This window comes from Schistocerca nitens, chromosome 7 (assembly GCF_023898315.1).
Source record: "Schistocerca nitens isolate TAMUIC-IGC-003100 chromosome 7, iqSchNite1.1, whole genome shotgun sequence".
Lineage (NCBI taxonomy): Eukaryota > Metazoa > Arthropoda > Insecta > Orthoptera > Acrididae > Schistocerca > Schistocerca nitens.
In genome coordinates this window covers 355,415,022-355,428,373 of record NC_064620.1, presented here as the reverse complement: position 1 = coordinate 355,428,373, position 13,352 = coordinate 355,415,022, and the positions used below count along the sequence as shown (strand labels likewise).

General features: G+C 42.6%; 1 protein-coding gene across 1 annotated transcript in view; it reads left to right on the top strand.

The window, feature by feature from the left end:
- The window catches only part of LOC126195062 (5'-AMP-activated protein kinase subunit beta-1), a 68,611-nt gene that overhangs the window by 42,215 nt on the left and 13,044 nt on the right, over positions 1-13,352 (top strand). Inside the window, exons 5-6 of the mRNA XM_049933509.1 lie at positions 3,284-3,401; positions 10,504-10,616. Coding sequence (XP_049789466.1) covers positions 3,284-3,401; positions 10,504-10,616 — 231 coding nt within the window. The remainder of the gene's footprint in view (positions 1-3,283; positions 3,402-10,503; positions 10,617-13,352) is intronic.

Sequence of the window (13,352 nt, the reverse complement as noted above, 5' to 3'; positions counted from 1 at the left end):
CTCTTCCAAGTCCTTTGCTGTCTCTGACAGAATTACAATGTCATCGGCGAACCTCAAAGTTTTTATTTCTTCTCCATGGATTTTAATACCTACTCCGAATTTTTCTTTTGTTTCCTTTACTGCTTGCTCAATATACAGATTGAATAACATCGGGGAGAGGCTACTATCCTGTCTTACTCCCTTACCAACCACTGCTTCCCTTTCATGTCCCTCGACTCTTATAACTGCCATCTGGTTTCTGTACAAATTGTAAATAGCCTTTCGCTCCCTGTATTTTACCCCTGCCACCTTCAGAATTTGAAAGAGAGTATCCCAGTCAACTTTGTCAAAAGCTTTATCTAAGTCTACAAATGCTAGAAACGTAGGTTTGCCTTTCCTTAATCTTTCTTCTAAGATAAGTCGTAAGGTCAGTATTCCTCACGTGTTCCAGTATTTCTACGGAATCCAAACTGATCTTCCCCGAGGTCGGCTTCTACTAGTTTTTCCATTCATCTGTAAAGAATTCGTGTTAGTATTTTGCAGCTGTGGCTTATTAAACTGATTGTTCGGTAATTCTCACATCTGTCAACACCTGCTTTCTTTGGGATTGGAATTATTATATTCTTCTTGAAGTCTGAGGGTATTTCGCCTGTTTCATACATCTTGCTCACCAGATGGTAGAGTTTTGTCAGGACTGGCTCTCCCAAGGCTGTCAGTAGTTCCAATGGAATGTTGTCTACTCCGGGGGCCTTGTTTCGATTCAGGTCTTTCAGTGCTCTGTCAAACTCTTCACGCAGTATCGTATCTCCCATTTCATCTTCATCTACATCCTCTTCCATTTCCATAATATTGTCCTCAAGTACATCGCCCTTGTATAGACATATATGAAATGCTTTTTATCATTTGTCTAACATAACCTTTCCACTTGGATAGCTGGAGCACTGGCATTCATTGACACAGAAATGACATCACAATTGAGGGATGGGAAACATTAGTGTAAGTGGGAGTCTATACTAGCATATTGTTGTTGTGGTCTTCAGTCCAGAGACTGGTTTGATGCAGCTCTCCATGCTACTCTATCAAGTGCAACGTTCTTCATCTCCCAGTACCTACTGCAACCTACATACTTCTGAATCTGTTTAGTGTATTCATCTCTTGGTCTCCCTCTACTAGCATAATGGAAACATATTATTCTATATGGGAAATGACAGCTGTTGCTTCCATTTGCCAGACCATAATAGACGATCATGTCTGCCATTTTATATCTGGAATGATAGGTATCCATTATGCTGGTATTTACAAAGAAAAAATTCCATTGTAAAAGCATTTCAGAAACTTAATACGGAAACTTAATACGGAAACTTGTTCCATTAGATGTAATGTATGCAGTCCACTTACCCAGAACTGGGAATGAGGTTTACCATAACAATACTAACAGGTATGTACTGCAAGCTGCTGCATCTATGGGCAATAACAGAGGGATGTGTTCTCATTTGTTTACTGCATTCTGTAATTCATTCATAATAGCAAAGGGCTTGCAGTAGAAGATAGATCTGTTTATCACAGTAGGGGAGATAAACAAATGCTAATAGCTCTTAGGGCATGACTTTTAAAGCCCATGTTTACTGAAGGTTTTTGGCTTTCTCTTGTCCATACTACCACCTGTCAAAATATGGAACATTTTTTTAACAACCTGTATGTACCTACCATCTTTCCCCCCACATTCCCAGATTGTGCATTAACCTCACGATGAGCCAGTCACAGTGGTGGTCATAGAACACTTCCTGGGGTCTACATGAACATGCTGCAAACCACTGTGAAGTGCATGGCAGAAGGTACATCCAATTGTACCAATTATAAGGCTTTCTCCTGTTCTGTGATTAGTGTTATCTTGTTTTTGTGATCACTATGTAGGAGGTTGTAGTATATTCCAAGATTAATCACTTAAAGTTAGTCATAGAAACTTTGTAAGTAGGTTTTCATGGGATAGTTTGTGTCCATCTCAAAGTGTCAGTCAGTTATATTCTTTCTGCATCTTCGTGACACTCTCCCATGGGTTGAACAATCCTGTAACCATTCTTGCTGCCCTTCCTTGTATCTGTTCGTTAGTCCTATTTGGTATGGGTCACACACACACACACACACACACACACACACATACATACACACACACGTACGTTACAGAAAAATTCTAGGGTGGGACACATGAGTGTTTCAAGGGGCACTTACAGTCCTGACCTGGCTCCATGTGACTGTCATCTCTCTGGGAAACTGAAAGACACTCTTCGTGGAACAAAGTTTGAAGATGATGACTCCCTTGTGCTCACTGCCAAACAGTGGCTCCACAGGTTGGTCCAGAATTTTACCGTGTGAGTACACAGGCGCTGGTTCCAAAATGGCGTAAGGCAGTTGAGAGGGATGGAAATTATGTGGAGAAATTAAATTATTGTTCCTAAAGGATTTATCTACGCTCTGTAAAACTTTCAAACGTGTAGAATAAAAGATGTATTTAAAAAAATAGTGTGCATTTCTTTTGGAGTGACCCTCGTACTTTCAATAATAAGCTAGTGTGTGGTGCTGAGGCAAATGCTTCGGAAGTCAAGAAATGCAGCACCTACCTGACTGCCTTGATTCACTGCTTTCAGGTTGTCGAGTAAGAAAAATGTGAGTTGGTTTTCACACAAACATTGTTTTTGGAACACATGCTGGTTGGCATGGAGGGGGTCATCCTGTCTCTTCCACGCCCTGCTTTTATTTTGCCCAGAGTTCCGCCTCTGCTGCATTTGGAGCAGGTTCAGTGCTGGGTTCCACACTTTGTTAACTTGAAATCCATTGTACCTCTTGATTAGCTACTTCTGTAGCTGGATTTAGGTGGCCTCCTTTCATACACAGCCCTAAAAGAGGGATGTATTTTTCAAAATTTTTAGGTCTTCATACCTCATTTTATGCTTTGTCTCTAGGCCATGTTCAATGTTTTCTGATACATTTTCTTTGAAACATGGCTTTGAGGTGTATTAGTTCTGGCTCCTCCAACTTTAGACGTCTAGTAACTTGATGATGCCATGGTACACTTGAAAATTTGTTCTGCAGTAACCAGTACATCCAGCTGCATGCCCAAGAGACTTCACTCACTTCCATACTCCACAATGTTTTGCAGGTGCCACATTAAAATTATATTTTGTCTGTTTCACCATGCCAAATGAAATATTGTGGCTATAACTTGGCTAATAATTGTGCAGTCTTTTGTTAATGTAGGTTTTGTTACCATGGTGCTTTATAACATTTCTCAATTCTTTCATTGCAGCGTATTATAGATAACACTATGGGATCCAAGAACAATTTGGTGACTGTCAAGAAATCAGATTTTGAAGTCTTTCAAGCTCTGGCAATGGACAGTGAAAGTGTTGGTCACCATCAACAAAGTAAGTCTATTGTATAAGAAAAATTAGCAAAATTATTATATATAATGGGTAAATATTATGCCAGAGGAAGCATTAGATTGTATTCCTAAAGGGGAGGTGAATATATGTATCAAAATTTGAGAGAGATGTTAACGTGTTGATATATATATATATAAAAACAAAGATGATGTGACTTACCAAATGAAAGCGCTGGCAGGTCCCTCTATTTAAAACAAAGATGATGTGACTTACCAAATGAAAGTGCTGGCAGGTCGACAGACTCACAAACAAACACAAACATACACACAAAATTCAAGCTTTCGCAACAAACTGTTGCCTCATCAGGAAAGAGGGAAGGAGAGGGAAAGACAAAAGGATGTGGGTTTTAAGGGAGAGGGTAAGGAGTCATTCCAATCCCGGGAGCGGAAAGACTTACCTTAGGGGGGAAAAAAGGACGGGTATACACTCGCGCACACACACACACACATCCATCCACACATATACAGACACAAGCAGACATATTTAAAGACAAAGAGTTTGGACAGAGATGTCAGTCGAGGCGGAAGTGCAGAGGCAAAGATGTTGTTGTATGACAGGTATGAGTGGCGGCAACTTGAAATTAGCGGAGATTGAGGCCTGGTGGGTAACGGGAAGAGAGGATATGTTGAAGAGCAAGTTCCCATCTCCGGAGTTCGAATAGGTTGGTGTTGGTGGGAAGTATCCAGATAACCCAGACGGTGTAACACTGTGCCAAGATGTGCTGGCCGTGCACCAAGGCATCTTTAGCCACAGGGTGATCCTCATTACCAACAAACACTGTCTGCCTGTGTCCATTCATGCAAATGGACAGTTTGTTGCTGGTCATTCCCACATAGAATGCAATACACTGTAGGCAGTTCAGTTGGTAAATCACATGGGTGCTTTCACACATGGCTCTGCCTTTGATCATGTACACCTTCCGGGTTACAGGACTGGAGTAGGTGGTGGTGGGAGGGTGCATGGGACAGATTTTACACCGGGGGTGGTTACAAGGATAGGAGCCAGAGGGTAGGGAAGGTGGTTTGGGGATTTCATAGGGATGAACTAACAGGTTACGAAGGATAGGTGGACGGCGGAAAGACACTCTTGGTGGAGTGGGGAGGATTTCATGAAGGATGGATCTCATTTCAGGGCAGGATTTGAGGAAGTCGTATCCCTGCTGGAGAGCCACATTCAAAGTCTGGTCCAGTCCCGGAAAGTATCCTGTCACGAGTGGGGCACTTTTGTGGTTCTTCTGTGGGAGGTTCTGGGTTTGAGAGGATGAGGAAGTGGCTCTGGTTATTTGCTTCTGTACCAGATCGGAGGGTAGTTACGGGATGAGAAAGCTGTTGTCAGGTTGTTGGTGTAATGGTTCAGGGATTCCGGACTGGAGCAGATTCGTTTCCCACGAAGACCTAGGCTGTAGGGAAGGGACCGTTTGATGTGGAATGGGTGGCAGCTGTCATAATGCAGGTACTGTTGCTTGTTGGTGGGTTTGATGTGGACGGACGTGTGAAGCTGGCCATTGGAGAGATGGAGGTCAACGTCAAGGAAAGTGGCGTGGGATTTGGAGTAGGACCAGGTGAATCTGATGGAACCAAAGGAGTTGAGGTTGGAGAGGAAATTCTGGAGTTCTTCTTCACTGTGAGTCCAGATCATGAAGATGTCATCAATAAATCTGTACCAAATTTTGGGTTGGCAGGCCTGGGTAACCAAGAAGGCTTCCTCTAAGCGACCCATGAATAGGTTGGCGTACGAGGGGGCCATCCTGGTACCCATGGCTGTTCCCTTTAATTGTTGGTATGTCTGGCCTTCAAAAGTGAAGAAGTTGTGGGTCAGGATGAAGCTGGCTAAGGTAATGAGGAAAGAGGTTTTCGGTAGGGTGGCAGGTGATCGGCGTGAAAGGAAGTGCTCCATCGCAGCGAGGCCCTGGACGTGTGGAATATTTGTGTATAACGAAGTGGCATCAATGGTTAAGGATGGTTTCCGGGGGTAACAGATTGGGTAAAGATTCCAGGCGTTGGAGAAAGTGGTTGGTGTCTTTGATGAAGGATGGGAGACTGCATGTAATGGGTTGAAGGTGTTGATCTACGTAGGCAGGGATACGCTCTGTGGGGGCTTGGTAACCAGCTACAATGGGGCGGCCGGGATGGTTGGCTTTATGAATTTTGGGATGAAGGTAGAAGGTAGGGGTGCGGGGTGTCAGTGGGGTCAGAAGGTTGATGGAGTCAGGTGAAAGGTTTTGTAGGGGGCCTAAGGTTCTGAGGATTCCTTGAAGCTCCGCCTGGACATCAGGAATGGGATTACCTTGGCAAACTGTGTATGTAGTGTTGTCTGAAAGCTGACGCAGTCCCTCAGCCACAAACTCCCGACGATCAAGTACCACGGTCGTGGAACCCTTGTCCACCGGAAGAATGACGATGGATCAGTCAGCCTTCAGATCACAGTTAGCTTGGGCTTCAGCAATGGTGATGTTGGGAGTAGGATTAAGGTTTTTTAAGAAGGATTGAGAGGCAAGACTGGAAGTCAGAAATTCCTGGAAGGTTTGGAGAGGGTGATTTTGAGGAAGAGGAGGTGGGTCCCGCTGTGACGGAGGACGGAACTGTTCCAGGCAGGGTTCAATTTGGATAGTGTCTTGGGGAGTAGGATCATTAGGAGTGGGATCAGGATTATTTTTCTTCGTGGCAAAGTGATATTTCCAGCAGAGACTGCGAGTGTAGGACAGTAAAGTTTTGACAAGGGCAGTTTGGTTGAATTTGGGAGTGGGGCTGAAAGTGAGGCCTTTGGATAGGACAGAGGTTTCGGATTGGGAGAGAGATTTGGAGGAAAGGTTAACTACTGAATTGGGGTGTTGTGGTTCCACATTGTGTTGGCTAGAATTTTGAGGTGTTGGGGGGGGAGTGGAGCTGGAAGTGGGAGATTGAGTAGATGGGAGAGACTGGGTCTGTGTGCAATCAGAGGAGGTTGAGGTTTGTTGGAAAGGTTGTGGAGGGTGAGTGAGTTGCCTTTCCGGAGGTGGGAAACCAGGAGATTGGATAGTTTTTTGAGGTGGAGGGTGGCATGCCGTTCTAATTTGCGGTTGGCCTGTAGGAGGATGCTATGAACAGCCTGTGTGGATGTGGGAGAGGAAAGACTGATGACTTTGATTAGGGATAGGAGTTGACGGGTGTGTTCATTGGCTGAGTTGATGTGTAGGTGAAGGATTAGGTGGGTGAGGGCAATGGATTGTGCAGTTTGGAACTGGTATAGGGACTGATGGAAAGAAGGATTACAGCCAGAGATGGGAACTTTTAAGTGTGAGGCCTTTGGGGGTAATGCCAAATGTCAGACAAGCCTGAGTGAATAAAATATGGGAGCATAATCTGCAGTCTCCCATCCTTCAGCAAAGACACCAACCACTTTCTCAAATGCCTGGAATCCCTACACAATCTGTTACCCCCGGAAACCATCCTTGTAACCATTGATGCCACTTCCTTATACACAAATATTCCGCACGTCCAGGGCCTTGCTGCGATGGAGCACTTCCTTTCACGCCGATCACCTGCCACCCTACCGAAAACCTCTTTCCTCATTACCTTAGCCAGCTTCATCCTGACCCACAACTTCGTCACTTTCGAAGGCCAGACATACCAACAACTAAAGAGAACAGCCATGGGTACCAGGATGGCCCCCTCGTATGCCAACCTATTCATGGGTCGCTTAGAGGAAGCCTTCTTGGTTACCCAGGCCTGCCAACCCAAAATTTGGTACAGATTTATTGATGACATCTTCATGATCTGGACTCACAGTGAAGAAGAACTCCAGAATTTCCTCTCCAACCTCAACTCCTTTGGTTCCATCAGATTCACCTGGTCCTACTCCAAATCCCACGCCACTTTCCTTGATGTTGACCTCCATCTCTCCAATGGCCAGCTTCACACGTCCGTCCACATCAAACCCACCAACAAGCAACAGTACCTGCATTATGACAGCTGCCACCCATTCCACATCAAACGGTCCCTTCCCTACAGCCTAGGTCTTCGTGGCAAATGAATCTGCTCCAGTCCGGAATCCCTGAACCATTACACCAACAACCTGAGAACAGCTTTCGCATCCCCTAACTACCCTCCCGACCTGGTACAGAAGCAAATAACCAGAGCCACTTCCTCATCCCCTCAAACCCAGAACCTCCCACAGAAGAACCGCAAAAGTGCCCCACTTGTGACAGGATACTTTCCGGGACTGGACCAGACTCTGAATGTGGCTCTCCAGCAGGGATACGACGTCCTCAAATCCTGCCCTGAAATGAGATCCATCCTTCATGAAATCCTCCCCACTCCACCAAGAGTGTCTTTCCGCCATCCACCTAACCTTCGTAACCTGTTAGTTCACCCCTATGAAATCCCCAAACCACCTTCCCTACCCTCCGGCTCCTATCCTTGTAACTGCCCCCAGTGTAAAATCTGTCCCATGCACCCTCCCACCATCTACTCCAGTCCTGTAACCCGGAAGGTGTACATGATCAAAGGCAGAGCCACGTGTGAAAGCACCCACGTGATTCACCAACTGACCTGCCTACACTGTGATGCATTCTATGTGGGATTGACCAGCAACAAACTGTCCATTTGCATGAATGGACACAGGCAGACAGTGTTTGTTGGTAATGAGGATCACCCTGTGGCTAAAGATGCCTTGGTGCACGGCCAGCACATCTTGGCACAGTGTTACACCGTCTGGGTTATCTGGATACTTCCCACCAATACCAACCTATTCGAACTCCGGAGATGGGAACTTGCTCTTCAACATATCCTCTCTTCCCGTTACCCACCAGGCCTCAATCTCCGCTAATTTCAAGTTGCCGCCACTCATACCTGTCATACAACAACATCTTTGCCTCTGCACTTCCGCCTCGACTGACATCTCTGTCCAAACTCTTTGTCTTTAAATATGTCTGCTTGTGTCTGTATATGTGTGGATGGATGTGTGTGTGTGTGTGCGCGCGAGTGTATACCCGTCCTTCTTTCCCCCTAAGGTAAGTCTTTCCGCTCCCGGGATTGGAATGACTCCTTACCCTCTCCCTTAAAACCCACATCCTTTTGTCTTTCCCTCTCCTTCCCTCTTTCCTGATGAGGCAACAGTTTGTTGCGAAAGCTTGAATTTTGTGTGTATGTTTGTGTTTGTTTGTGTGTCTGTCGACCTGCCAGCACTTATATATATATATATATATATATATATATATATATATATATATATATATATATATATATATATATATATATATATATATATATATATATATATATATATATTCTTAACTGGAGAGTCATTTTGATTATACAAAGAATTTGAATGACTCATTCCTTTCAAAAATTCTCACGGTTCTTGGTAGTAGCAGCTGGTGGTGGCTGCAGTGAAGAGAATGGGCTGCCACTGAGATTTAATTAGTAGTGAAACGTACATGTGCTCATCACTTGTGAAGTGATTTTTCAGCCTGGGTCTTTATATGTCTAGAAGCGGGTTCTGCACAAAAGTTGGTTAAATGTCATCCTTTTTATTGACCAAATTCTCGTTTGGTGAGATGTCAATGACTTCGTTTAAGACACAGCTGTCATTTCACCGCCACAACCAGTCTTTTTATTTCTTTTATTTCTCTCCTTTCCACTACTTACCCCCTCCCCCCTCCGCAACTTCCCTCCTGCCGTCCGTCTAAACTGCAACACTTCACTGTCCGCCACTCCCACCTTACTATCCCTCCCTCTCTCCGCCACAGCCTTCTCCTTACCCCCACCCAGTCGCCACTCCCATCGTGCACTGGTGCTGCTGTTCGCAGTGTGGTTTCAGCGCTGGGACTGTGTGTGTGTGTGTGTGTGTGTGTGTGTGTGTGTGTGTACTGCTGACAAAGGTCTTAATGGCCGAAAGCTTTAATTGTATGAATCTTTTTGTTGTGCCTATGGCGACTCAGCATCTACACTATATGGTGAGTAGCAACTTTCCTTCTCTGATATTGTTACATTCCATCCTGGATTTTCCATTGTTTAATTTATTTATTCAGCACACTGGCAAAGTGGCAGCTTTCTTTCTGAATAACTTGATCAATTTTGCTGGCATAAACATGAAGCAGAGTAGTGTTATTTTATTGTTAATACGGAATACACACACACACACACACACACACACACACTGGAAGAATATTGTATCTTGCAGAAGCCCTCCAGTGATCTTGGTATTGTGACACTAATTTTCCAGTGTATTTATTCCTTAATGGTTTTTTCCACTGACAAGAAAAGTTCATTTCCACTGAAATGTGATGTTCGTAGTCATAATAAGACATGAAACTAATTTGCATGTGGTCTCTGCCTCCTTGTCAAGGGTTCAGAATGGAGTTACATCCTCTGGCACAAATTTACTCAACAAGCTACCATCTGAAATAAAGCAAGAAATTGTGAATTCCAAATCAGTTGAAATGAAAGTTCAAAACATACCTCATGAGCCAATCAATCTGTAAATTATATGAATATCTGGACTGAAGAATTGAAAAGTTCTATTTGCTACATGGAAAGTAGCAATGTTCATTGTAAAGCATCATGAGAAGTAGTTATGTACTCTAAGCATTATTCAGTAAAATAGCTGTTTTCCTTGAAAAATAGCAATCTACTTCAGTAAACATAAAGCTGCCAATAGGAAATAATCATCTGTTTAGTATAACTGAAGAAGCAGCAGTTTTTTTTGCAAACTGGCAGCTTTCTTTCTGAATAACTTGATTAATTTTGCTGGCATAAACATGAAGCAGCGTAGTGTTATTTTATTGTTAATACGGAATACAAACAAAGTTGCTGTTACGTGCTTGTGTCATGTTAATGAGTATCTTGACTCAATCCATTTCTGAAGAGTCTCATGGGACATACAGAACACAATGAATGAGCAAATGAATTTGAATGAATGAATCAACAGTGTATGTGTGTGTGTGTGTGTGTGGGGGGGGGGGGGTTATGGGTTTCTTCTTTCTGGCAGTGGTAGATGATTATTTTGTAAGTATTACAGCTATTTAATTTTCACAGATTGCCTCATATTCTTGGGCTAAAGTTAATTTTTTTCCTTTAATCCCCTTTTTTATTGTTTGCTCTAGGTGAATACTCGCAGGAAATTCCAGCCAACAAGCCATGGGAAAAAGTATCAGGGCCACCAATATTGCCTCCACACTTGCTTCAGGTGATACTGAATAAGGACACACCACTCTCGGTAAGTCAGTCTAGTTTTGAATATTGTAAGATAGATTTTATGTTAGCAAGACTTTTACTGTATTATACAGGCAATCCATGTCGTATTCTGATTACATAACAATGGTATAAGAAATTTTACATTTTCACAAAAAGGCAGATATGTTGACCAGTACTTACTTAACTGGAATACTACTCCCAGCACCGCCAATCTACAGAAGAACACAACACTCCTAGTTTTTCGAGCAATAGAGATAGAGGAGTTGATTGGAGAAGTTTGGGGTGGTGTTCATGTCACTAAAATCCAGTCCTAAGAGGAACCTATCTGTTATGAGAAGGAAGAAAATCAAAGATACTTCATGATTTTTAACAGTTTCTCCTTTTATACAAGTTTATATTTTGAGCTTGTAAGTTAGTGTTACTATATGTACCAATACAATGATTAAAACTTTCATGGGATGTAGAGTATAAAATTTTCTATGTTAGTTACTGTCAAGGCAATGTCTTTTAAATAAGCAATGTTGATGTTGTTGATTAGCACTCATGATGGAAAGGAAATGCTAGTGCCTACACACAGTTTTGAGTCATTGAGTGACATGATAATTTCTGGTGTTGTTTTTGATGTTGCAGTTGTAATCTTTTGGTACTATTCTCCATGCTACTCCATACTGTTCAAGCCTCATCATCTTCAAATGACTATTGCAACTTACATTCATTTGAGTCTGCTTACTTATGCACCTCTACAATTTTTATCCCTTATACTTCCCTCCAGTACTAAATTGGTGATCCTCAATGTCTCAATATGTATCTTATCAACTGTACTCTTCTTCTAGTCAGGTTGTGCCACAAACTTATTTTCTACCTGCTTCTATTCAGTACCTCCTCATTAGTTATTTGGTCTATTTGATCTACCCATCTAATCTTCAGCTTTCTTCTGTAGCACCACATTTCAAAGGCTCCTATTCTCTTCATGTCGAAACTGCTTATCATCCATGTTTCTCTTTCATACGAGGCTGCACTCCAGACGAACACCTTCAGAAAAGACTTCCTTATACTTAACTCTACATTCAATGTTAACAAATTTCTCTTCTTCAGGAATGAATTTCTTGCCCCATTGCCAGTCTACATATAACATCCTCTCTACATTGGCCATCACCTACCCAAATAGCAAAACTCATTTACTAATTTAAATGCCTCATTTCCAAATCTAATTTCCTCATCATCACGTGATTTAATGTGAATATATTCCATTATCCTTTTTTTCCCTTTTGTCGATGTTCATCTTATATCTTCCTCTTGAGACAGTGTCCATTCTATTCAACTGCTCTTTCAAGTCCTTTGCTGTCACTGGTAGAATTAAGTCATTGGCATATCTCATAGTTTTTATTACTTCTCCCTGAACTTTAATTCCTATTCCAAATTTTTCTTTGGTTTCTATCTGTAGTAGTTTTGTTCTTCAGTTTGCATATTATTAAATACTTCCAGAGACTCATCTGTTATAATGCTTGCAAAGAATCCCTCATTTTTAGTGGTGGTTTTCTCATTTTTGTCCATAACTCTTGTAACATAATTCCACTGGATTCTTGCGGCCCTATTGCCATGGCTAATTTACCAATCATCAGTACCCTGTCACACAGGTTATGGCTTGACCATTTTGCTGTGGTAATTAGCCTAACACAAATTTTCCATCAGCATTGACCTGACAAAGCAGTACTTTTGCATATTTAATATGATTCGTAAACACAGTAGGCAGCAGCCAAAGTTAGCAGCTGAAAGGACATATAACAAAAAGCCCTTTTTATATGTGCTTACCTACTTTGCTGTCTCACTGTAGTCATCAGTCTGCCAAAAACACAAGCTCTCTAGCCCCTGTTCTTTGTTAGAATGGAAGACACTGTGAATTTCTTGGCAAGGACTTGGTGTAGTATCCTGACCCCTCGTCTAAATTAGGGTGCCTAGGAAGCTGTTTTCTGGGGTCGCTAAACAGTTCAAGCAAATCATATTAATAGAATTTATTACAGTGAGTTAAATTGACAATATTTAACTTTGTGTATTCACAAAGGTGTGTCGCAAGCAAATAGCAACATTCAAATAATCAATGTCCTTTGGTATATACAATTTCAGTGCAAGCAAAAAAATTCAGTTCATAAGTCACAGCTGTAGCGTTTGTATGATGGCTTGTTGTCCAGTCCGGCAGCGGCTGGGTGGCACCGCGCTTACTTTCTCTTTGTGTAGATACCACTCCTGTCTTGGTGTCTTCCTAGTCAGCCTACTATTGACTGATGTCTCACAGCCCTCTCTGCTCTTCTGTTCTTAATCATCGTGCCGGCACTTGTCATTACGCCGGAACACAGCATCATGCTGTTCATTTATTGTGCTGCGATTTCACATCTCTGGCTGTCCTTCCTTCTCATATTCTGTTTCTAAAGGTGGCACCCTTTGGCAATGACCTGGCTATTTTCTGTGTTTTGCTTTCCTTTCTGAGGAATATTCAAGTACTTTATCTCACCTTTCGGCTGAATTCATTTTTAGTCTCCTTCATTTTCCATATATTTTGTGTAGTGGGAGGTAACTGGGAAAGATCATTTTAAATAGTGCCTACTGCACGTGGTATTAAGTGCACCATACCTGAGTAGACCCTTATATGCGCTTCAAAGCCAATGAAGTAGCCAATCTGATGTGGTGGAGCTGTAAAGCACCCATTCGGTTGAGTTCACTGACAACACAGGAGTCACACTGATGATGCCAGAGCTGCTAA